The sequence below is a fragment of the Bradysia coprophila genome, chromosome X (assembly GCF_014529535.1).
Source record: "Bradysia coprophila strain Holo2 chromosome X, BU_Bcop_v1, whole genome shotgun sequence".
In the NCBI taxonomy this organism is placed as follows: domain Eukaryota; kingdom Metazoa; phylum Arthropoda; class Insecta; order Diptera; family Sciaridae; genus Bradysia; species Bradysia coprophila.
In genome coordinates, this window is record NC_050737.1 from 4,815,723 (window position 1) to 4,843,228 (window position 27,506).

A 27,506-nucleotide genomic window follows, 5' to 3' on the forward strand; every position below is an offset into this window, starting at 1 on the left:
ATTTTCATTGATTGTCCTTCTATATATTACAAATATTTATATACAAAAATAAATAATTTTAGAATTTAAAGCTTTTCTATAGAATCATTACGCACTAAGCAAACTAGTAATTTAATTTTTTATTTAATTTTATATTTCTATTAGATAGAGTTTTTCCATTTCTGCAGCACATTTCTATAGCTACCTACATCTGACACAATTCATTCAAAACATGTAAGTGGGAAACACTTAAATTACGTAAAAAATAATAAAAAAATGCCCTTCCATCATCGCGTTCTATACATCGAATTCTGTTACTCCATCAGAACCGATAAACATGTGTATTGACGCAAAAATACCGTCCATTCCTTGGGCTATCATTATATTGAGAATTACGACATGCACCGCAATCGAATTAATTTTTTGTGCGACATGTTGTGGCCGTATAATCACGGTTTCGATCAGCCTCTACTCCCTTGAACACAATTTCATTTTTCTCATATAAAATGAAATTGGTCAGGGAATAGATTCTGATTTCAATTACGGTTTCAGTCACATTTCCGCACAAAAAATTATGTCAACCGTTCCGCAAGTGGTTCGAATCCTAAACACCCTGCGACGGATTATACATAGGAACATTGTGGAAGTTAATTCCTGCATACAAGGGTCCGATGTGTTTCGGTTTTTTCGCTATCAAATGACCAGATTTGGTGGCTATTGATGACGATGTGGACGGTGTCGTTGAAATTCGACTGCGATACGATTCACAGGTCTTTTTCGACCAGACCCACATACCGGCTAATGACCCACCCGCCAAAATGAAAAACAATCTCATCAGCGTAGGAATCGATGAATATTTCTTTGGTGATAGGCACGGTTCGCCAAATACACATGACGGTACAGTCTCATACTGTGGCTCAAAGAATCCTAGGACAACGGCAAGAAATGCCGGCACAAAAAATACACAGCTAAATACTAAAATACGCGTTCGAACTTGGGTCAATCGTCGATTAAAAGAATCGTCATTGACGGTGACGCTTAAACCCTTTAAGGATCTCGATGCCAATATTGTGAATATTGCACCTGTAACTAGGAGTACAAGTGTCGGAATTTTAACAAAACCGTATGACGAACACATTCCAGTCAGTTCTTGTTGCTTTACTGCACCCCAGAGCAATGCAGCAATAGGTGGTGCTAACGGAAGTACCCAAGCCATTACATGGAATAAGCCGGATTTCTTCTCTAATGCTTCGGAAGACCATTGTTTGGCCGTACTTAAGTACCAACAAAATGAAAATATTAACCACCAAGTGGACGCACTTAATGTTAAATAACTAGTTGTAATGTACGATGCAAGACACGGCGATGACGATATGCCACAGCATAGGCAGTGATCGTCACGTCCTTCACGTAATGGATTATGGAATATCACACGTTCTAAGTAACAAACGCTGAGTAAATTGTAACATAATGCTAAGAACAATACTGGCCGCTCCGGATAACCGAAACGCATCGGTTCCGCCCAAAATGTCACCAACGAGAATAGTGTTAATATAAAGCATATCGCCGAAAGTGCGAGTGTCCATGTCTCGGCGATTTTTTTCTGTTGAGCTGTGAATCTTGCGTCGGTGCCACACAGTGGCCCACATTCATTGTTGACGGCTGTGAAGTTGGCGGGACAAATAATTGTGCTCATAGTGCGAACGATGTTGGAATTTTTCAGCCAAGGCCATATTGACCCCTGTCCCTTGTTACGACTGAATTTCAACTCATCCTGTGGCACTTCCATGCACAGCTCCTGGCGTTCAGGTTGTGGTAGTGCATCGCAGTCGATAAATTTTGGCCAAAGCGCGGCCACTGCATCCTCTGAACATTCTGATTTGACTTTTTCGCATAGTGACTTGCAAGCAGCTACGGGGCGTGACACATCCGGCGAACATAGGGGAAACATTGATGCGCATAACAGGAATCTGGCTTGACGAGAGCATTCCGAATCCATAATTGGAAGTAGCTCGTTAATCTGTAAGAGAAAGGAAGACAATTTTAAGTATTAAGTATCGGTTATTTCGGATATAAGTCGTTGATTTCATAGTAACTAAAGTTAAGTCTCACAGATATCTTAAACTTAAACTCTAGAAAAAACAACACTCCTTTCGACCAATATGTCTCAATGTCTGCTTCCTGCAGAGACAAAAGTGTTTTGTAGTGCAGTCCTACAGCTTAATTAAATGTCTGCTTGAGTAAAATCAATTAAATTTTCTAATTAATTTTTGTGCATAACAAGTACGATAACTTAACCGTCGACAAGAACATAATTACAAATTACCACACATAAAATGTTTAAAACAATTTAATGTATTCACTCATTATGAAAATACAGAGGCGACGAAATGTATTTTTATTATGTAGATCCAGGTATGTTCATCATACTCAATACTCAATGGTTGCATACAGTTGCGCTACGTTTATTTTCTTGTCGAATGGGGCATCATGTGGAGTGATGATGATGATGAGACAAGTCGTAAAATTATTAACATTTTATTTCAGAAAGCGTTCGTACATGTACATGACTGTAAGTGCATTTGTTTCGTAGTAATGGCGGATCACTGTTTGTATGTGGAACAAGAGATTCGACTGAGACTGAGCAAGTGTTCCCGTTTTGAGATGGTTTCGAATTGGTATAAAAAAAGCGGACACACAGGTAGTATAGTTGAACAATATTAGAACAAAATTCAACATTCAACAAAATTGGGCCTCTCCAAAAATTCTGTCATTCTGTGGAATTTCGCAGAATTATAAGAATGTAACGTTTCAAATGAGCCATATAATAAAAGTTACTGACCAGACCAATCGGCTCACGGACAAAAGTAATGGATCACTGTTTAAGCGTAAGTAGGAATACTCGACCGTGCTATGGTATTGATTTTAACTGGAAGTGATTAGTTATGGGTGTTGTGTGTTTCAGGCATTTGATGCACATTTATATGTAACTATATTTGACCTATATTTAGCTGTCAAATGCCCTTTTATATGGCTGTATAAACAACAATCAATTATTTTGCCTCTAACTTCGGAAGGAGTTTTACCCTTTTATTTTTCGTACGATCCCCTTGTTACGTTTAAGGCCCTTTTCTTAAGTCATATTAACCGGCCAAATACATATAACCGAGCCAGTGCTAAATCTTATTTATTCTGTGCTTGGTGAATTGAATGTGTACGGATGTTCAGTTTAAAATTAAGTGGTGCCGGAATTCATAATTGATCAACAAAAAGTAAATTTTCTCACCAAAAATTGCTTGGTGAAATATAACGACTCCGTTCAAAAGAAGAGAAAAAAAACCGATCGTTATAATATACATTAGCCCTCTTCTATTTTAATCACTGCGAGATATTATTATTATCTTTTACCTTTTCATCTTTTTTTTACAATAATTTATGCAAATAAACACACATCTTAAGTGTATACAAATATCAAAAAACCACAGAAAAAGATGTTTTCTTCGTCTTTTTTGAACGTTGTTTGTCGATATTGTTGGCGCATATTGATCTTTTATTTAAACTTTTGTGTATTTGAGTCAGAAAAAAAGTACTCGAAAGAATATTTTTGTGCATAAACAAATAAAGTGAAGCATCATACCAGCTGAATTACACCGAAATTGAGACGAAAAGCTTTTTTTTCAACGATGGTGATTAATGGTCATTATTATAGTTGTTATATTCAATCAGTAAACGGGGCGAAAGACACTTGCTTTGATAGTTTTTTTTTTAAATATGTACTGAATGGGTTTAAGTTGTTACGCAAATTAGATACTAGACATGACAAATCACGGTTGGAATTTCGATTGATTCCATTTTGGTTTATAGATTTTTTCACTTTTTAGAGATAGTTTAGTAAGATTCTGAGGCAAGGCAAGTTGCCCATCCCAGGCACCTGTTATCTGGATTGATGACAATATATTCAATGATTATCTCTATGACTAATAAGGTCAAATATAGTGTGTTAAAACTAATGAAGTAAAAGATTCTATCATTAGCTTGTAATATGATTGTCGTCTGTGAAAAAGTAGTATAATACCTTACATCTATTAAAAATGACTTACAAAGTGTGTTGGAAGGTATTGGAACGAACTTCAGATCTGACGGTTCCGGGGGAAGGGTTAATTTTAGACTGTCCTAAGTCCTGATTAATTCTGAAATCTTTCGAGAAGTGAAAATGTTGGATACGCACACACACCGCATCTCGTATCAAATGAATGAGAAACATGAAACTTATGTAATCAAGCATCGAGTCATTAAATGTGTTTTAATGTTGGAGAGGAATTGAATTACTTTACGAACACAATAGAAAAAGAATTTTGAAGCAAGAAGCTAATATTGTTTTTTTAACCAGCAATAAGATCGCTGTTATATATGGATGAATTTAGAGGATCTGTTAATGCAAAATCTGCTTTTAGAGCCGCAAAGCGAATATCGACCTACGGTGATAAATTAACCTTTCACAGACGGCAAGCATGTTAACAGTTTTACTATTCACACTATTACTTCACTTTTTATCGAAGATTTTCATAGATTGATTTCAGAAATCTTTTACTTCATTTGTTTTGAACATGCTTTTTGTTATATAAGACCACATTAATCAAAGCTTGTCGATTATTCTTGCTGTCGTTGTAGATAACAGATGACAGTCGTTTGTAACAGGTTAATGAATCTCAAGCAATGTCCAGATTAAATTCTTCAATCGCGCTTAATTTGCCAATTTCTGTCTATGTAATTTTACCTCAATCTAAAGAAATAATTAGACCTCGTCCTAAGAATCTGTTCGTTACATGCGTCTTCACTATAATGATGATGTTAGCGTATCATTTCATTTAATATGTTTTTATCGAAATCCGTACGGTTTAAGCATAATCATGAACGAATCTCAGAATTTTACATAACTCGTAAATATAACTCATAGAACCAACATCGACTACGACACACACAAAAAAATGGTAAGAAAAAGAAATCAACAAAAGAACAAAAACAGAAAAAAATGATGGACTTAAGAAACCATAATTTTTTATAACATCTTCGTAACCACATACCACATCTTATTTTATACTCGTATAATACTTTGAAACAACAAAACCGAACATTAAATGGAAAACCTCAATTTTGCGTAATTGCTTGGTCGAGGTGATTTTAATGCCTTTATAATAATTTTGTATCCAGCACTATCTCTTTTATGTACATCACATCATCATCATCATACAATCATCATTATTAAACTTATACCCATCGGCGATACCTAACCTTAACGTTGCGCTACACGCTAAAAAATAATAATAATATAAGCATTAACACAACACAACGCATACACTCACTACTTGCATCCATACATCTACTGGATACAATATAGTGTTAAGTTCATCCATGACCGAACTCCTTCAATCTTAAACCATAGACCGAGATGAATACTCTTCATAAAACACAATTGCTCAAAGATCATCACAAGAAAGAGAATTTTTATTTTGAGCAGATTGATTTGTGTGGAATCAGGTATATATACGGTGTGTAACGAAAATGAAAAAAAGTTGTACCTAACCGATATAGAACTCGCGATGTGTCGAATAAAATTGGTAACAAAATTCATTCGCTCAACTTACCGCGAAGATATTTTCGCTGTGATCGAACAACAAGAAAGCAGAGGCCTTACTTGCCTTAGGGTATTCAGGGGGACACTAAAAGAAAATCGTTTCGTTTGGTTTTTTACACAAAATTGTTCCTCCGTTAGTTTCGCAGTTTGATTATTACATGTGCAAACTAGTAATGAATGCCAACCTCTGACACTAATGAATCCGAAGTGACTAAAAATGTAAGTAATATCTGGAGGTCCCTATATTTCTTCTGGACCTCAAACTGTAAGACCACATTTACCGTACGTATAAATCTAAAAGGAACGAAGAAGAAAAAAAATCTTGCGCAGAACGATGGAAGGAAATGATTATACCAAATAACACAAAAAATATTATAAAACGCAAAGAAAAGATAAAACCGGCTCAAAGATTACGAAGAAATTCATATAAATTACACGTCTGCGTTTTTGTAGATGAATCCGCCCATCAAAGAGATGTGTTTTTTTTTGTACTCTGTTACGAAGATATAATTTCAGGGCTACAGAACGTTTTATTGCCGCTAATTATGGGTAGTTTAGGTGTCTATTAACGAAATGCGTGTTTTTCTTTCTTTACTTTTTTTGTTTCCTTCAAAAATATATAATTCGATTGTTCGAACGGAGAGTCAATATATACAAAAGTATTAACACTATTCTCTCAACCTGAAGTTTTATTCTTCCCACATGCCATAAATGATTTTTGTTTTTGCACTGTGTGTACAAATAAAGTGGAATTTGTATAACGAACAGACGTAGAGCTTTGTTGTTTTGCACAATTTTTTTCCCCTTGTTTTTCTTCTTCTGTGTAATGAATATTATACATAAAACGCACCGACCGAACGCACTTCCTACAAACAATGTTCTTTGAAGCGAAGTTGAATTTTACACTGATACACACCGTATATCTACCTATTTAATAATACGACTGCGTAACTGCAACAAAAATGTCATGACTGGTTTGGCTGTCGTACGACTTAAATTCATGATTGATTGTTGATCATACATTTTTTAATTGGCAATAAAACATTAATAACTTTAATTAAACTGGACACTGGTGTTTATCCATCCGTCACAATTGTCAACAAATAGGCAATAAGAAAAGGCCGGTAAGCCATATAAGTCACACGGATAAGTGTATAACGGTAATGGAATAACATAATTTCTAATAGACACCAATGGTGTGGTAAAATTATATCTCAAGTGCGTTTCACATTCATGAGAAACAGGGAATGAATAGCGTTTTCACATTGTTCTGATGGATGTTTATTCAGAAATTAATCAGAGCGCATCTCAAGTCATAAAAACGCATCCTGGTAATATGGTTGTACTAGACGCAAGAGTGAAACCCTAAAAGTTTTCGGTTAACCTATATGTACGTCGAAGAGTGAAGTTGTAATCAGTTATACTGGGGACAAGCAATATGCTTAGAAGAGTCTTATGTCTTGTTGTCTCGAATTCGGTCTTAATTTGATCGCTTATTTCCCACGTCGTTTAGGAAATACGTTTTTCCTACCTTATATTAAAAGGCGTTTTTAGCGAGTTCGATATCAGCACTTACCTCTGGCTCTAGCTGGAAACATCTCCTTCGATAAAAAAGCATTTTAGCATGCGTTAGGAAAATACCTTTTTTAGCGAATGAATGACGTCGCAAATACGCGATAATTCAACACTAATAATTAGGAAAAACTTTGAGAAAAAATCGTTTTCGATTGGCTCTGATAATAATTATCGGATCGACTTTATTTCGCTTTAAAAGATTGTTTCGATCTTGTTGAGTTAGTAACACGTCAGTTTTGTTAGACGTCCACCACCGACAACTATATACCTATATATTATGTACATACATCTAATACCAATGGCGAAAGATGTCAAGAACATTGTTTGATTAAAATGATCCAAAATCTGAACGTAAAATCAAAACGAAAAAAAAAATCATTTAAGTAACTAAATTGCGATTCGACAATGGATACATAATAGTAATTTGAATCAATACCACGGTAAAAACCAGTCAGATAATGAAACGAGAGAAGTCATTATTCATATTAGATAGTCATATAAAGTGGAATAAAAAAAAACCGATGGCAGAAGAAATAGACAAAAAAAATTTATAATAAAATCTCTAACATAAAGAAGACTCTTATATTTTCAAATTATGCTAAGTCACTTTTTTTGATCCATAAGCTTACTTTACGACTTAAATTACATTACCGGTCAGTCGACACAAATGAAAAAAAACTTATCAAACCCATCAACATTCATTAAGAATTCATGACAAATTAACGTAATCCATTAATTAATAATTCATTTTGGATTAATAATCGTGACTTATCACATGGAAATATAGAAGTCACTCTAAACAAGGAATTCGATTTTTTTTTAAATGCAAATAATTTTTTAATATTTTTAATCTGTTTTGCGTTTAAATGTTTACTGGTTTTTGAATCTGTATGTTCCATGTTATATACTACACACTCCGTAGAGGATGATGATGATTAACAGTTCGTTATAATAATTTTTTTTTTCGTACCGTAATAAAAAGTACGAAAATAATCTTCGGAAATTATAATTTAATGGAAATCCTGAAATGTTATTGCCGAATATGAATTTAAGAAAGTAGCTGGATTATGCTGATTAAATTAAAAACATTTAGCCAAATTGATGTATATGTCAACGGCGATGACAAAACTTTAGCTTAAGGGATCAAATGGGATGAGATTACTTATCATTACGGGCCAGTCTCTTCTATCTGGCTATTCAAAGTCAAAGTGTCTGTAGGTTGGAGCTAGCTTGAGTTTCCTCGCACGATTTGTTAGCGACTATTGACCTTCAATTAATTTAATTTTTCCTTTTATGAAATTTACATTAAAGGTATAAGGTAAGTCGTTCGTTCGAATAAAGAGACCCAAAGGGGAGGGCTGTATTCCTCACTTGTCAAATAACAACTTGGAATTGCATGTGGATTGAATAAGGTAAATTGGATTGTAAATGTAGCTTCTTATAATTCCGGGGCTGTACGAAAGGTTTATCGATTAGACAGAATGCACAGCTGTCGAACTAGTCCCACTGGAGTTCATTCCAAAATATAATTTCCGAACAAAGTGCACTCGTACAAGTTTTCTAAAATGAATGATTTTATCGAACCTTTTCCAGTATAGTAAGGAAAGAACAAATTTTCCTTCCCAATCCAAATTTTTGCAGTCTCTTTGACACCTCCTGACTATTTCGTGGAAATTTTTTGAATTTTGGTATCGCTCGTTTTATAGTTGTTAATATGTTGAATGCTTACCAAAGCTTCAACTCACTTTTTCATTTTTCTGGAATTCTCTCGTGATACAATTATGTGCATTTTTATGATTGTGCAAAACTGCATCGTCTGTTTTTTTTTTTTTTTTGCAAAGGACAGATTATCACGATCGAGACATATACAGAAAGCCATGTTTGTAGGTATAATAAACAACTTTTCTGCAACTTTGATGACTTGAAGAACAAAAGAATTGACAGACTTGAAAAAAAGGTCAGACAAAAAAATTTCTTTAAAACATTTGCAATATATGCGCGCGGTATACCTATTCTATTATGTGTATTTCGTCCGATGCAGCTTTATTGAAGAACAGAGAAAAAACTCTTTACGAAATCTTATACAACGCGAATGCAGCGTTAACCGTACATAAATGTTTGTGTTACGTCGAGGATAAATATATAAATAAAAATCATATCATTTCGGTAGGAAACTATTTCGAAAAATATTTGGTTTGATGTTTCGGACGAATATTTTTTTTTGCCCCTCCGCTACTTTTAACAAAATGGAAGAGCGATGTCCATCATTTAGCAATTCTGCAAATGTTTCATGTTTTTACATTACATTTTCATTATAGATTCTCTAAAATAAAATGCCGCGCCGGTTCTACAAAGCTATTTCTTTCAATTACAATTAGAAGTGAACCTTTGCCGGTCCCTGCTTTAAGTCGATTAAGAGCATTTTTCTGATTTCGAAGATTTTTTATGATTTCAATTCGTAGCCGTTTACAGACGACAGTCACAACATCAACCAAATTTTGTCAAGTGTCTTTATATTTTCAATACATTTCTAACAAATCCTCGCATTTCATTTTGTTTTAGCATACATAAACGATCTGTAAAGAGTTATTCTAGTACATTTGTTTTCGTCTGGCTTAAGTCGAACTTTCCGGATGGGACTGCGAATAAAGTGTAAATTGGATGTTGTGAAGCAATTTATTGATTCGAGATCAATTTTTTAGTATTCACTCAGTGGAAATTAAAGCAACTTACTTTGGAAACATTTATTTTGACTCATGTATGTAACTATACTCCTCCTTCGGTTCGGGCAGCTCTGCACTTGTCAAAATAACAATGTCTAAAGCTTGTTGCTTTAATACCCAGTGGGTATTACCCACGTATGAGATCATCTTATATTAAACAATGTGCACCTCATGTAATAAACTACTGGTGTTGCAATTAATTAATGTAATCTACTATTATAGCGTACGGTTTGTATGGATTCCTAGAGGACAACATGAGCCAGCAAAATTATTTCGTTTTGATATTGACTTCTGCGATAAAATCAGGGACTATCTATTAGAAAGAACTTTCCCCAATTTTTCAAAAAAAAAACAATTTTTCTGAAATTTTTTGAGGAAAAATTTGTAAAAAGGAAAACCTTTTTCGCAAAAATAGTCCCTCTATAAAATAATTCAACTAGCGAAAGAACTCGTAGTACGTACACATCTAGTCAGCAAATTTAAATATTTTACGAAAATGCGAATCAACTTAAAAGTGATACCATTTTCCTGGAACGCCATCTCTAATTACTTAAAATTTAACAAGAGCCATTGTACCATTCGATGAACCATCGATATACAGTGAACATGTTCGTGGAAAGAACCAACATTTCTCATTTCTATGAAGGTCTTTCGGCATTCCTTTTTCGTGTTTAATGTTTTTAACAGAAACGCAAAAGCTATTTCCCGTCTTCATGAGGTCGTGAAAATAATCCGCTTAGCTACTTTTGTGTCTTCCATTTTTTTTTGCATTGTAAAAATAACCCGTAGGTCAGTATTGTTTGACACAGACACACACGCATGTATACGAAAAGAGCTATTGAGTAACATAAATAAATCATAAAAATCAAAAATCAGATTCAATCGAGAAAAAAAAATTAAAATAAAATTTACATGCATTCTTAATTGCCATAAAAATATTCATGGGTAAATCTTAACAACGCAACCAACGAACGAACCAGAGAGACGAAAAAAAAAACTCTAATCCAAAACGAAAATATTTAAAATACTACACACATCCAATATTACATATAATACCCTTTAAAACCCATATATACACCAGAAACGAGATAATCTTGTCGGAGCCCATGTGATGTGTAGCTGCACAGCCGCCCAATAGGTAATTTAAATTCTTTGTCATTTTACCGAAACACCTATATCATCGTAGTTATCACAAAAGGTATAATTAAAGCTAAAAGCTTTTGAATATTTAAATTTTCATTATTACATATCGTTGTGAATGGAGAATGAAGAAAGAATGAAGTCGCATATTATGTGTGGTTTTTTGTGTATAAGTATTATATGCAGCAGATGGAAGCCTTAGTAAGTTCTTTTTCTTCTTTCGTGAACATTGTCTCTCGAAAATATTGAATTTGTTCGGAGTACGGTTCGCTTGGGGGTCATTACGTTCTCGGAAATGCATTTTTAATGAAAATAATTTTTTTTGTACAACAACAACAAAGGAAATTGATATCATATTGACGTCGAAAACTTAAGCAATTGTGGTGCACGCTCAATATTATGACCGGCCATTCAATCGTTAAGCAAGTTCTGCAATTTTGTTGAACAATGGAAAGCCAATGTTACCCTTCAAAAATTAATACATTTTAGAATTTAGCTCTTTATACGTTAACGGGAGGCAGAGCGCACTGTTTTGTTTTGAGTGCATTCCCAAGTGTTAAATTTATGGATTGAGATGGATCTTGCAAAGTAGTATTTTTTTATGATTTGAACAATTATCTTTCAGACATTTGTAATCGATAACGACTTCGGCAATAAACGCTCTGACTTATGCGGTACTATATTGCAGAAAGTATGTTCAAGGAAATAAAGTAAAGGATTCGAAATCAATCAAATGAAGTATTAGATCAGATTATAAAAACGCTGACAACGAATACGTTTTAACAATTCCAGAATAATTATTAACTTTAAACTATCAACTAACATCGATCATGATCCGTTAAGATTTGTAAAATCAGCGAAAATCGTGCAATGCATGTATTTATTAGCTTAGAGACACATAAAGTTCCTAAAATTTCAAAAAGGCGCACCGACATTTTTTCGACTAGCGAACATTATAAATCAAGTGTCATCAGCTTCATTTTGAACCATTGTACAAGTGAAACTGTTTCTAGTCAAGTCTTTTCCGTTCACCAATAAGTCGTTGTTAATTACTTAGCCAGTGCATTTAATTGACATTTAAAGTCACATCAATTATTGCAATCAATATTTAATTGAAAGAAAATAAATAAAATAAGCAAAATATAAAGATAAAAGACAAAGTTAAAACGTTGAGCTATAAGTAAAAAAGAAAAATAATGTTGAACATTTTAATGAGATTTTTTTTCTTCTTCATCTTTTTTATGCTTACGTTCATATAGTTATGCAGGTTTAAATTGAATAATGAACAAATGAGTTCAAATAACATCAACCAAGAAGAAATAATATACTTATATGAAAGGACAAAATGCTAAAAGAGAGACTACAAACTTGAAGAAGTTTTATGCATTTTATTGCAATAATAACTAAGAAATCCATTTATAGTCCAAGAAGCAAACATTTTTATTGTAATCGAAAAGAATCAGATTTTAAAACAAGAAGATTCCTTTTTGAACAAATACTGGGTGAGCGGAGGACTACTCTAGCTTTGAATAGTTATTTTTCTAACACATGCCAAAATGCCTTTTTAGCGAATGGGAGGTTTCCAGCTCGAGCCGGTGGCGAGTACGGGAACCGAATTAGCTAAAAAAAACCTTTTAGCATAAGTAAATAACAAAACGATGGGAGAAATAAACGACGATGTCGCGATATTTCAACACTTGTTAAGAAAAGTATATTACAATCTCGAGACTACGTAATACCGAGCAAAGCACGACAGAGTAAAGTTAACCAGGCAGAAGCGGTACTTTGACTAAGGACCTGAATAATCTACATTTTTTGCGAATTTTTTTTTTCAATTTATGTCAGTGTTCATTTGAGTTCATTTTCATACAGATTAGGTCCCTTATTTGACGTTTCGAAAATGAACCGCTCCTGCCTGGTTTATTTTACTCTGCCGTGAGCAAAGACGTCGACGTTATCAAAACATAAAGTCATTCTTTAGGTTATGAAAGAACGAATAAACATGTTAAGACAGGTGAAAGTTTTCTAGAGGCGCCTCCACGGACTTAGTAAAGAATTTTCTGTTTATTGACCGTTTATGTAAAATATCCACTGAATTGTTGAAATTGTTGCTTCGAGTGGAAATCAATGTCGTTCTGACCAAAAATGATTGAGATATTACTGTCTTGTCGTCACTTTTGAGAACTAACTCCGGCTATTTCAATTGAGAAATGGTCCTAAATTGTCCAACACACATTCTTCACAAGCAACTTCACGATATTTTTGGAATTTTCATCCACATCATCACTCAAAATTTACCTAAAATTAATTTACCATTAAATTTGTTGGATTTGTAACTTTTTCCCACCCCCAACGACAAGATGTCGTTTTAGTAAGCAGTCCGTTACTTGCTGTCAACTCGGTGTACCTACAGAAGAAAAACAGTTTTGCAATACTACTGAAGAAATGAGGCCCTTCACCTCGCTCGAGTCAAGGTTCTGAAAGGTTCTTTCAGAACCATGCATATTAGTGCCATTTAATGGGAACATCGAGGCATGCCGCATAAGAGCAGTTCGGAACCACGATTTCAGGTGTGCAGTGAAGCGAAGGGGTGCAATCGTTGATGATTATTTATAAATATTCCATTCAAGAATAGCGCTAAATTCTGAAATTCCAAGTGCACTAAATACTGGTACAAAAAGTTTTAAGTGAAGGAAGTTACAAACTCTTTCTAATCGATGATTGATGGATGAAAAATTGCTAGAAATAATTACCATGAATTATTCTCATACCAGCATATTAACTCTTACACCACACTTGTTTTTTTTAGCGAAGACTTCGTACACTAATTGGCAGTAACATAACTGATCTAAATGGTTTAACTATGTATACTCTTGAGTACACAATCTTCTTAAACAAAATCTATATAATAAAACAACTATAATGACATTTCATTCCAATTTTGTTGTTTTTTTTGCTCTGTACGTTCTTTTTTCTTAGATAAATTTTTCATTTCGCTGTTTTTCAACTGGGTGAGAGAGTGAAGTAATCAAACGAAGCCGCGTAAATTATGTTGTGTGTACGCAAATAGATTAAATAATATTTGATCAATAAATATAAAATATATAAACAAATATTGAAAGATAGTCGTCGTGATAGAGTTTTTGTCGAAAACGTCGACATTATTATTTTTTTTCGAATAATTCCTCTTCTACAGAAAAAAAGCGAAAAAAAACAATTTTCCAATAATTTTATATTCCCCAAGTATTTGTTTATGTTGTAATGTTTAGTAATATTCGCTCTGATCAAAGGTGGCCGATTTTAATTTTTTTATTACTTTTGATGCCTAGGTTTATTTTATGTATCTACTCAAAGCGACTTAACTCACATGACTGATGTAGCGTTTTACTATATAATATGTGCGCAGTTTTTGGATTGATGTGCGCGAGGGTATACCATAGCTTTGGAAAAACTTTATTACAAACGGTTATGAATTGAATATAACAGACCGTACCAAACGATATATAACCAAACACACATTCATCGTAACGTGGATTTATTCCGTAGATTATTATATATATGCGCGAGCACACTATCATCATATGTGTTAGACGTTTTATTGGTTTACCTTCTTTGAATTCGTTTGATGATTGTAAATGACATGGCTCTGTGGAGTTTTTATGACTTTGTGTCGTTTGATATGAAAACATAAAAAAAATATTAATGTAAACGGGAAAAAAGAGAGGTTGTAAAACGTAATATGAACGTTAAGTCGAAAATGTATTTAATTAATGAAAATTAACCTAAATTGAATTAACGTTTATGACTGCCACCATTGTTTTATAATTTGTGTGCGGCTGTTATTCTCTTTTACGACCGTTATACGTTTTGATAGTTTAGACTGAATAAATCAACTTTATGTTTCCCGGTCCCCGACAATAATTTTCTGAAAATAATGCTTTAGAGAAGCGCCTTTAAAAATACATATTCATCGCAGTGCTCGCCTTCAAAATGCTGGCTATAATTTACGCTTCACAAAAGACAATAAATTCCAAACTGCGTTTTATATTTATGAAAGAGTGCAATCATTCCACTTACATTCGACTTTTGCACAAGAGCCCCCATATTATTAATGGAAAGATGAAAATATTTTTCACAAAGCAGGTGAGAAAATAGATATTTATGCCACCGAGTCACAATCAGCTTCATATGATACGATATCGATAATGACTTAAGAATAATCGACAAGTTCTGACTAATGCTGTCTAATATTACTGAAAACAATTTTAAGAAAAGGAAGTAAAAGATTTGAAATCAGTTTCGAATGAAGTAATAGATCAGATAATGAAACAGCTGATAAATACTGTGAAAGGTCAAATATCAACTATACACGCATCTAAACAAACTTCTATTTGTTGATCTTTTATTACCTCACCTAATACTGTTTCAGAAGTAATTTTCATCAATTTCTAAATTCCTTATATTATTTTGACATCATTCAATCCTGTTCTATAGCCTTAAAAACCTTCGTTTTTTTAAATATTAATCTTATCGTCACATCAGCCACGAATGACTTTAATAGAAATGTTTGGAAGAATTGAAAATTTTGATTTTAGATCATATACATGTGGTGCGTGGTATACATTGTACATACGTACGTTATTAAGAATAGAAAACTTTAGGCCCTGTTAATAATATCAAAAATTATGAAGAATAGAAAAAATAGCTGGTATCATTGAGTAAATAATTAATAATAATAATAATCCTGTCATGTTATCAAACACCATAAATAACAAAAATTTATATTATTTCAACTCTATTTTTGTGTACACAACCGACTGAAGTGTGGCTTGAACTTTTGTCGATTGCCTATTATGATTCTGGAGATGGTGGTGTGACAAGAGTTTTGTTATTGTTTGTACAAACGGAGGTGATATATTGTTATAATATGGTGTCTCTAATAGAATTTGAAATTATGTCGAAAAGATCAACCGAGATGGTCCAACTGCTTCAGCCAGTCATGTGCCCGTCATAAAACTCGAGTTTTCAATTAACGCTTTCGCACAATTCCTCTCTGATTCCGGCATCCTATGCATCCCAAACCTCACGTAGTTCCAGACTTAAATAATGTCTCTTTGTTATTTAAATACCAAGCAAATAATTGATATTGTCTCGGGCTTAAATTCTTAAGAGGGCAGACTAGGTGTGAAGTAGGCTATATATTGAAAAATTGGTTTTGAAATTAATGTAGACCATTTAATGAAAATCTGTTCCAGCAATTAGATGAGCAATATATTTATATCAATTATCAATCAATCAACTTTATTGCACCGCCAAAAACTGGCTGAATATAAATATAATACAAAAAATACAATGAATTTGACAATGTACAATGTTAACGGATACGCGCGTCAAAGGTTAAAAACATCAAACAAAAGACTCTTGAAAACCGTTCTGCTATTAGTCCGTCTCACTAGCGATTTATATTCATTTACAATTCTGATTAACCGGACTACTGGCTGGTTCGAAAGATACGCTCTGGACATTCGCGGTTCAATAAGCAACTGCATCGTAGAATCCCTCAGGCCGTATGCGCTCGTGTTGCGTACAAACTTCGGTGATATCATATCGTCCACAATATTCCCTTTGTATATGTCGAAGGCAAGAACAGCGTCCGCGATCGTACGTCTCGTTTCCAAACTTTGCAGATTCAACTGTTTACACCGATCGACGTATGGTGCTAGCCGATATGATGACGCATTTCTTCGGCTCTCAAGCAAGTAAATGACAAATTGCTTTTGAATAGATTCGATGTCGTCCTTGTAAATTTGTGCCGCCGGATTCCAAATGGTCGATGCGAATTCTAGTCTTGATCTAACGTACGCCACATACAATATTCGCTGCGTCTCTTTCGTAAAATTACCGTTCGAAAAGTGTTTTATGCAGCCGATCGTCTGTCGACATTTCATTGCCATTGTTTCGATGTGGTGACCAAAGTGGAACCATCTGTCGACCAAAACACCCAAATCGCTGATTTCCTCGACTCTTTCGATAATTTGACCACCCAAAGTGTAATCGGCTTTGATGAATGCTGAATCAAGTCGATAAATACTGAAGACGTGACATTTTTCAATGTTGAATTGAAGACAGTTTGCCGTGTTCCAACTGTTAACGTTATCGATGTCATTCTGTAATCTTCGTATATCCATATGATCATTGATGATGGCAGCAAGTTTGATATCGTCGGCAAATAGCAAAACACAAGCGAATGTTACGGCTTCAACCACGTCGTCGATAAATACGGTGAACATCACTGGTCCAAGTGAACTTCCAGGAGGCACTCCTGAGGTTGATTCGAACGTCCTGGATTTGTCACTGCCAACTTGAACGTAATTTGTCCTTCCAACTAAGAATTGCCACAACCACTTCGCCGTTTTCCTTCCAATTCCAAATCTTGCGAATTTGACAACCATTGATCGAATCACTACTTTGTCGAATGCTGTCTTATAGTCGCCATAAAAAGAATCGAGCTGACACGATCGTTCAAAAGCAGCGTGAGCCAAAGTTGACAAGCAGAGCAGATTGGTTACGACTGATCTTTTATCTCTGAACCCATGTTGAGCATTGGTCAGTTGAGGCTGGATTCTTTCACTGATCTTTCGTTTAACTGCGATGTCGTGTATTTTCAATAAAATCGTTTGAATGGCTACGACCCTGTAATTTTTCACATCTGATCTGTCTCCTTTCCGTTTGTAAATTGCAGCAATACGTGAAGCCTTCGATGCTGCCGGTATTTTACCATCGTCGAATGTCTTTTGGTATAGCAACCAAATGGGCCAAGCCATTGCTGTCGCACATGATTTGACTACACTCGGCTTAATGTCATCTGGTCCAGATCCACTTTTCCAATCAATCGTATGAATGGCCGCTTCGATGTCAAACAATGTCAGGCTGATGTCTGTAGCTCCATTCACTGGAACGTACACGTCATCGAACTCCCAATTCGATTCGTCCGGTACATAAATCGATTCGAAATAATCCGCAAACAGTTCGGCGATTTCTTTCGTTGTTTTACCACTTCTGTTGTCAAGATACATTATGTCAGGATACGAATGGTCGTTGTCTCCCTTCAGTTTGGCGAATTTCCAAAATTCCGCTGGATTTGAATTGATGTTCGCTTGAATACGTCTGATATGTTCGTTGTATCGACGGTCACACTCATCGCTGAATAACTTCTGTGCATCTTCGTACTCCAACGTTGCTTGAATTCCAGTCTTACGTTTGAACAATTTGTTACGTCGATTTTTCAGTCGCTGCAATTCCGGACACCACCATTTTGGCTTGTTTGAATATTTCCTGACATTTTTCTTTGGCACATTATTCTCAATCAGAGTTTTGATCGTGTGTACAAAGAAGTCATACGCCGTTTCCGCATCTCTAATTCTGAATTCGTGTTGGAAATTTATCTGATTAAGTTGGTAGTCCATTCGATCGTAATGTCCGCGTGAATACTGGTACACCGTAATGTCTTGTGTGATGACGGATGCGGCAGCACAGTAATCAAGTATAATTTCATACGGAACGTGGCTGGAATCTTGTTGCGTTTCTTCGATTATAGTGTAATTATCCTTACTGATGCTGAATTCACTGACATTATTGACGAAAACCAGATCCAGCACGTTAGACGATGTGTTTCTAAAATTTGACAGTTGTGATAGGGAAAGGCTGAGCATTTTGTCCAAAAAATCCAGTGCTTCGGTTTGATATACTGACAAGCTTCCGTTCGTATTGACATTCGTTAACGTGTGAGGCAGAAATGCATTGTCATCATATGCGTCTGCCGACCAAATAATATCGTGGAGATTGAAATCACCGACTACCATGACCTTGTGCGTGCGGTACTTTTCGACGATGAATTTGACGCGCTGATAATGCTTCATTGACACTTGCAGGTTGAAAACACTTTGGTAACACACGTAGACGATTATTGACTGTGGCTTGATGAGAATTTCGATTGCCAAAAATTCGCTGTTTTGATCGATGTCAACTACGAAATCGAATGTCACAGTTCTGCTGGGTAATGATTGATGAACAAGGACTGCTACTCCACCGGCTCGTCTTAACGTTTGGTTCAAACGGTCATTTCGGTACACTTTAAACACACTTGGAAAGTATACGCTACTATAACATCCAGAATTCAGCATAGTTTCGGTAAAACAGAGCACCTTGTACGGCGACAGTTCGATTTTCATGGAGACATTTCGCTTATTCGTGATACTGCGGGCATTGTCGTAAAATATTGCCAGTGATTTAGTGCGTTCGGGTTCGTCGATTGTGATTTGAGTCGTTGCATTAGTATCAGTACCATCTCCAATAGCACTCCGAAAGAACGTTGTTATAAGCGGTTGAACGGTTGTTTTACGGTATGTACATGCGGGAACGGAAATACGACTCAAATTAATTGGTGTAGCGTCATGTCTTGCTCGGCTAGAGCATATACTATTTAATGAGTTACCTGTGCGATTTCCATCGGTGCCAAGACCGGTAACTGATTGGCATTCGTCGTTGCTTGCATGTTTTTTGGAACTACACCACCGGTAGACGGTTCCGGGCCGAATTCGAATTCGCGGATCAGACTATAAGATGGCCAGCATGCTGGATTCATCAAGGTCTGGAAATGAGCCTGAGTACAGCCAATGCGAAATGAGACGAAACGGTAGGTAGTGATGTGACGATCCCTCTTCACCAATTTGCAGACGTCAAAATCGGTTATTGGTAAACCAGTAGCCTTATTGATGTAGTCAGCTAATTCCTCTACCGTCGTGTCACGATGCATATTCGAAATCCAAACTGCTTTCTCAGGATTCGGTCGAGCAACTTTACGGACTGGCGATGGCGGTTTACCGAACACTAAGTTAGACTGTCCGGCAATAACTGGCTTCGCAGGATTCGACGTTTGCTTTGGTTTCGGTGTTTTCTGCATATGCTTTGATTTCGTTGATTTTGGCGTTTGAACGTTTACAGATGATCTAGGCGTAGCATTGAACGAAATTCCCTTCCTGGCAATGTCAGCGTATGTTGTACGAGATTCCCTGATCGATTCACCAACAGCGACCGAATTCTGCTGAACAGCACCCTTCATCGAATCGACAGAAACTTTTAGACTTGAGATCACGTTCGTTTGACTATCGATTTTCTGAGTTAAAGCCTCAATAGCGGTTTGAAATTGTTGATTCTGCTTGGTAGCTACGGTTTTCGGCGAATTAACAACAACCGGTGAAGATTTCGACAACGTCAGATTGGGATTCAGGACGTCAAACGTGCTTTGAACCATGTTGCCAGTCCCAGTCGGATTCGGTTGCTTCCGTTTCGGTGATGAACAATCTTTGGGACGGGCCAAACACTCGTCGCATAACATCACAATGTTGTCAATAATAAAAATATCCTCCGGCCGCTTCTCGATTTCGTAACACGGCAAATGCATCGGACCATTGCACACAAAGCAGTACCAGATAGTCTCCGTAGTTATCTTCTCAGGTGGACACTCTCTCGAACACTTCCTCAACGGTATCGGTGACATTGCCGAGACAAAGAAATCCAATTACTTTTTCTGATAATGTCAGCTTAGAATTGAGGAATGTTACCTGGTAGGGTATTTTTCGTTTATTTGATCAAGAAAAAGAAAACACACCCAAAAAGAAAAAGACTGGATCCAAGAATTTCAAATTTATGCGCCTCGAACGATTTTCGAAAATGACCACTGTCAGTTTGAACGATGTGAACACAGCTGATATCTTGGCCGTGACTTTAGACAATGGAAGTTTTCTCCAAAACCAATTGAATTTACGTCGCTTTCGTGCTTATCCTGAATTTTCACACATGAACCTTGAACATTTCACTTTCCAAAAGGCACAGCAAATCAAAAGAAAAGAATTACAAACTTCAACAATGATTTTATCACTCAAAAAACAGAACTTAAAAGCACAAACAATAAGAACATCAACAAGTGTCAAACTGTCAAAATATGAACGTCGCTTAAAGTTAGGCTATGCAATATTTTTTTGGAAATCGGTTTTCTTCCAACTGATGCTTATTGTAAATCGTTTTTCATTTTTTAGAGATAGATAAATATATTGCTCATCTAATTGCTGGAACAGATTTTCATTAAATGGTCTACATTAATTTTAAAACCAATTTTTCAATATATAGCCTACTTCACACCTAGTCTGCCCTCTTAAGGGTTTGTTTTTGATAATTTTCGAAATTTAATTGAAACTGAAGCGAGGAACTTTTGGATTGAAACTGATTTTCGAAAATCTACCAACAGTGGTATAGCCATAACAATGGATACAACGTTGAAAATTCCAGTTTGCGTGTGAATTTTGTTGATCCGAGGCGAAGCCGAAAGACACGAAACATGACTTCTCATGCATGAAAAGAACGTTTTGTGGCCCGCAAACACGTAAAATGACAAGTAAGTAATAAGAACACAAAAGCCTTTGCTATACGCTATACATGACATACATAGACGACGTCAGTCAAAGCCGTGCATCTTTTACACTTACAGTATTATATGTGCTACCGGCTGATAAATGTTTTTTAGTCACTAGATGTACAGATTGCGACTCAAGGTCACAGACCGAATGTGACAGCACACATCGGCTGCCTAAACGAATTTCTTACTGAGCTTCATTCAACGTTTTTCGTCAGAGAATTGAGAAATAGTATTATTTGGTACGAGAATGAAAAGTAAAATCTGATAGGTCTTCGCTTCGTTAGGATATGTACGATGTGTACCAAAAACCTTAATCACGAACTACGAAGAATATTTCCGTGTTTTTAACTGCAACGGGATGAACATGATGAACATGATGAACATGATGCTCAGATTTAGACTTTCCGAAGTTTATACAGACGGAATTTTTAAAACCGACTCCGACACATTCTCTATTTCTGTGTTTTACTTAAGTTTCTGATTTCTTCATATAAAAATACATGCAAAATTCACACACACAAAAAAACAGTAAAACACAGAACAAAAAATGTGTCGGTTTTCAAAATTTCGCGAGTGTAATTCTGACATGTCAGCAGCTTGAAGCTAACAGATTTCACAACGTCGTCGGTAAAACGTTCTCTAGAAAAGTGACTGCTTGAAGTGAAATTATGTAAAAACAATACAAAATTTACAGATAAGCACACAACACCACCGAAATAAGTATACGTAAATGATTCGAGTGAATCCATTCTTCCACGAAAATCACAATTGTATAAAAAGCCAATAAATCAAATCTATAAAAGTACTCTATTTCGCATTACCATTTTTTTTTATCGATTAATCTAAATATTTATTCAAAAAAAAGAGTTGTATATGTTTACATTGGGCATTTTGCTCGAAAAAGTCATATAGACTATATAGATATAGCCACGTACGTAACCGATAACCCATATAGTTACTAGCCGGTTCGTTTATACATTATACGTATATGTGTAATAGACATGTATATAACGTGTACAAAAAAAGAACGTTTTTTAAATGTTCATTTTTTCAAGGCGGAATCAATATCTTTTTTCCAATTTTTTTTTTTAATTCCTTCCAATGGTATATACAATTTCGTCTTATCAATGTGAAATAACAAAATATTTTAGTTTTTAAATCATTATTGCTTTTAAATTGATATATTATCAAGTTTGTTACAACAATTTTTAATTAGCTTCAATTCATTTAAAAAAAAAATGTTCTCACATCGAATTTCTAGCTTTTCGTTGAAGAAGTTTTAAGTAGACGCAAGAAAATGTCTAGGTAACAAAGTCAGGAAAACTGATGAGCCAGAGAGATCGAATTTAAAAATGAATCAAGCCCAGGTCAATCCAGGTATCAGTGAATTCAGTTCAAGTTCATGTAAGCCGTACCCCGTTCCGGGCTTTTATTTCCTAGGTTACTTCCTCTAGATCTTAAGATTAAATATTATTTCTTCTCAGGATCGTGGACATTTAAAAATGTTTTTCAAATGGTATTATTAGACTAGCCAATATACCTTATAATATGTTGATATTTATATACCTTCTATCCAAACCAATTACCATAAGGCTTGTTCGGGTCGTTAGAGATTATTGTACTCCCCGATAATGTGATGAATTTCAATTTAATCTGTTCAACGGGTACAACGTTTGTAAATGTTAATTTAATTAGTCAAGTCATTATACTTTGAACACATTTAAGATATAGCTCACAACTTTGCTAAAAACCAATTTCATTCATTTACAACCTGTTTTTCCAATTTTGGCGATGCGAGAGATTTAAACACAGTACAAAAGCCGCCACCATACAATATTAATAATTGTGGGGTCAATTAAAAAGTGGGTCTAAGGATTCGGTCAGACACGAAGATCTAATCTGTCGTAGACGTTTCTCAGAAATTTATATTTTTTGATTTACGGTGTTTCACGAAAATGACCTGAGAAATAGTGTAGTTACTAACTTCCGGGAGCTAGTCCTTTTTCAGAACCTGCTGAATCTTCCAGCTAAAATGAGTATTGAAAAGTTAGTTTTCACCGTATGCCTTACAAATAAAGCAACACGAATTCCGACAGACCAGACACTATCAGTACTCTATTTATTTACAAGTCACCGTTGTGATATATGACTCGATTTACACTTCTTGTTAATCGTTTAAAATATTATAACGTAAGATATTTCCATTGACAAGAAAATGCTTAATCTCTTACTCTATCGAGCCTGTCAGAGGACGGTGAAGATAATGAACGTAAACAAAACATTCAAATTCGCTGATTTGAAGAAAAGTCATTGACCAAAAGTTTCATGTGATAAACCAACGCACGTCAAGCAAAAGTGATATTAATAACAGCTGCCAAATAAAGTACTATTTTGTATGAAAGTGCCAAAATTTGTTCGATTCGTTCCAGTTTTAGTGCCTTATTTAGAGTACCAAACATGCTTGAAGTGCGTTGGATAAACCTTAATGTGATTGCTTTAAGATATGTTTAAAAACTAAATTTGCTCTGTAGAAAATTATAGCTCTAATTAAAAGTCAGAAGAGATCTGTAGAAGTGATCTTTACGGTCACCGCCATCTGACTCCCAATAGGATACAGAAATCAATCAAAAATAAATTCTTTACCATATTCGCAGCATCCGTTTGGCTTGTATGTCCTGCCAAATTTGGCATTGCAGTCATATTGTATCCCAATTGGCATGCCGGCACAATAATCCGTTCGCATTGTATTCCACTAACCATCGGCACAATGAAACCCGCACTAATAGCAATGCCGAAAACACAGAAGATAATCATTTTGTTTGTCATTGCTTGACCCTTTTCGATTGAATCCAGGTTCCCATTATCTAATCCAACAAATTGGACAGTGATTTAATTCGTGCAGATTTGTTGAAAGCATTTTGCGTAAACTTAGATTTTTTTTTAGAAATTGTTTTATGATCGAGAAACACTGGAAGATTTTACACGGCTTCTTTGAATCAAATGTTTCATGTAATCACTGCTGATGAGCACATAATCAAAACATCAAACGTTTGATGTGTATACGAAAAGAAATCTCGAAAATGATTCGATTTTTTCCTTCTTATTATTTTCTTCGAACAATTTTTATTATTGTTAAAAACCGATTCCACTTTATACGGCAAATGGAAAGCATCAAAACAACAGACCGCTCTTGCTGACTGTCTCAACCGAACTGATGATATTGAAGCACATTTTACGCAAAAACAAGTCGATCAAATGGATGTGTATATTGAATGTATAATGTTATTTACCTCTGCTTCATAAAATACAAACTCAAAAAATTTCTTGAGTTTCGTTGCTTTTTTGAGTGTATATCATGCGAATTGTTTGACTGTTGATGAATGTATGAAGAAAGAAGATTCTAAAAAGAAGAGCAATAAGAACGGTTTGGTCGGGGTTTAAAGAGGAAACTACCTTAGCTGCGAGAACAGTACCTTAAACATGCTCAATGTTTACTGTAACAGTATGTAGACTCGAAAATCTTAGGAAAATATAAATACCCAATGGGAGATTAGACTAAAAATTTTACCACTGAAAATGACAATGATCCGTCCTCCTGATGATTAAATCTGTCTCGATTTAAAAGTGAAATAAGTTGTCGGTCCTTCAAACTTTGATTTCAAACACGTTGTTGGGCCTTTTTCAATCTTCTTAGTCTTAACCAAGTATTTTAGACGAATTTTGCGCTTAAAGGTTAAATTTTTCCACCACACTGATATGGTATTGTATTGATAACCAAATTCTGGAATTTTTCCATTTCCAGACCGCAAATATTATTTCTAGTTTGATGAGATTCAGCGAAAGAAGTGATTTCTTGATCCACGTTATATAAAAAATCTCAAGCTTCTAATTAGTTAGTATTGATTGAAAATGACAAATCTTGCTCAAAATTGTTTGACGAAAATTATCCAATTTTCTGCATCTCCTCGGAATTTTCAGTTATAATTATCCTTTTGTAGTATGGTAATTCTATCTCCCACTCGGTATTCCTGAACAATTGCTTCGTACGTGTTACAGGTATCTGCTTGTCGGAGTACATTTCGATACGCACCTTTAGGCCTCCTATAAAAGCACCGCAAAGTGTTAGATTCGTTTTTCATAGTAGGTTTTTATTCCGAGGTCCGAGGTCAACGATTTTAAAAAGTCTATCAATTGATTTATTTTGTGCATGCGGTGCGGTAATGAGAAAAGGATCATACAGATCTGAAACATTCGCGCAGTAAGAAAACACTCAGTAAATCCTAATAATAAACCAACGCAAGACTCGATTTCGCTATGACTTTCTTTATGATCGATAAAAAAGCGAAACGTTTTTTTTTTTTGTTCTGATCGCGTCCCTTATACATCGCCGGCTGTTTTTTTTTTGTACAAAAAAAAAAGATATTTCCTTGCAGTGGCAGAAGCGATGGCTTGCGCACATATAATATTTATCGGTAATGCGAAAACACTTTGATGTTTACACATAAAAGTAAGTAATATTCAAAAGAAAGATTAAAAGCGATTTCAAATGACGGATTGTTTGGGTTTCATGTTTTTTCATTAATTTTTTTTTTCGGTTTGTTTTATGATGGAATGAACACATGATTTGTGATTTGTGATGTTTTATGACGCTGTTTGAACAAAAATATCGTTCGTTATGATTCAGACCGGGAAAACATTTGTAGCTAAAATTGTTTAAACTAAAACAAAACTTCAAAAAATCGATCACGATGCGAAAACATCTTTGTGATGCCAAAAATCCGCAATAAAAACTATGTCCATCCGTCGGTCCGTGTACATTGTACATACTTGATACAAATTGCGTTAATCTTATCGGACTTTGATATAAATCTATGTTTTCTGAAATATATTGTGGAAGTTCGAAGATTAGAGAAATCATTATAATGGTCGCGGTCTTCTTTGAAGTCTATTGAAAATGTAATTCGCGCATATAGCTTACAGTTACAGTCATTACGCTGAGAATACGTAACGAGGGTAGTGCTAGACTATAAGCCATTATACATCGTAAAAAATCTTAATATTTTCTTTACAATCGTGGATGGATCTGGTCGAAAATTCAAAAAATACTAGTTTTTTAAGATAAGTTCGATAGAACGGATGCAACAGTCCATGTAATGATCGAAATTCGGGGTAAACGCAAATAATAAAAGTCAAGATGGTGGTTGGAATCAGACGGTTTTTTTCCACGTCAGAGTAAAAAAACCAGACAGGAGTTGTTCATTTTTGAAAAGTCAAATGAGCAACTTAATCGACTTAATACTCTGTATGAAAATGAACTCAAATGAACACTGTCATAAATAACAGTAATAAATAAATAATTTTATTATCACAAAAAATAAGGATACTTGATAATTTAGGTCCCAAGTCAGATCAAGCGCTCCTGCCTGGTTTACTTTACTCTGTCGTGTTTTTTTTTCAAAAGAATTTGAGGTGGATTTGAGCTTTTATAGGAATTCTACACTTCCACAATCTTTCACAAACTTCTATTGACAAAATCGGACTATTCGAAACGAAGTTATATCAATGGAATTTCATTTCTCTTAAAATTCACTATAATTGGACAGGTTCCATCAATAAATTAAATCGAAATGGTAATTGCTACTCTTAGAAGAAACATAGAAGAAAGAACCTACTTTCGGGACACTATTTTCTTGGCATGTCTTGCCCTCGAAATATTACACGATTACTCAATACTGAAACCTATATAGCTTGACAATTCATTACAACTAAATCTGAAAGGAATATTTTTTAATCTTATGCCTTTAAATAATGTTTTTTGTGTAAAAATAAATAAATAAATTCTTCAAAGAAAGTCTATTCCGGCTACTTTCAATCAGATTGAATCGAATGATAAAAATCATCAATGTGACATCTCAACGTATAATACTAATTGTTATTTATACCTGAAATCTTTCATCACCCAAATGTGAAGTTCATTGGA

The 27,506-nt window shown here is 34.9% G+C and overlaps 1 protein-coding gene across 1 annotated transcript; it reads right to left on the reverse strand.

Moving 5' to 3' along the window:
* Window positions 1-24,772, reverse strand: LOC119084825 (frizzled-3). Its single transcript, XM_037194909.1, has 2 exons — window positions 24,170-24,772; window positions 1-1,999 (listed from the first exon to the last, which is right to left on the reverse strand). The coding sequence occupies exons 1-2, from the start codon at window positions 24,350-24,352 to the stop codon at window positions 584-586; spliced, it is 1,599 nt and encodes a 532-aa protein (XP_037050804.1). The 5' UTR covers window positions 24,353-24,772; the 3' UTR covers window positions 1-583.
* Between the last annotated feature and the right edge of the window lie 2,734 nt (window positions 24,773-27,506).

Bases quoted from the DNA above. Each gene is read 5' to 3' on its own strand.
- LOC119084825 (XM_037194909.1), bottom strand. From the start codon at position 24,352: ATGACAAACAAAATGATTATCTTCTGTGTTTTCGGCATTGCTATTAGT. The intron at 2,000-24,169 runs GTAAAGAATTTA...TTTCTCTTACAG, and splicing joins AAACGGATGCTGCGAATATG to ATTAACGAGCTACTTCCAAT.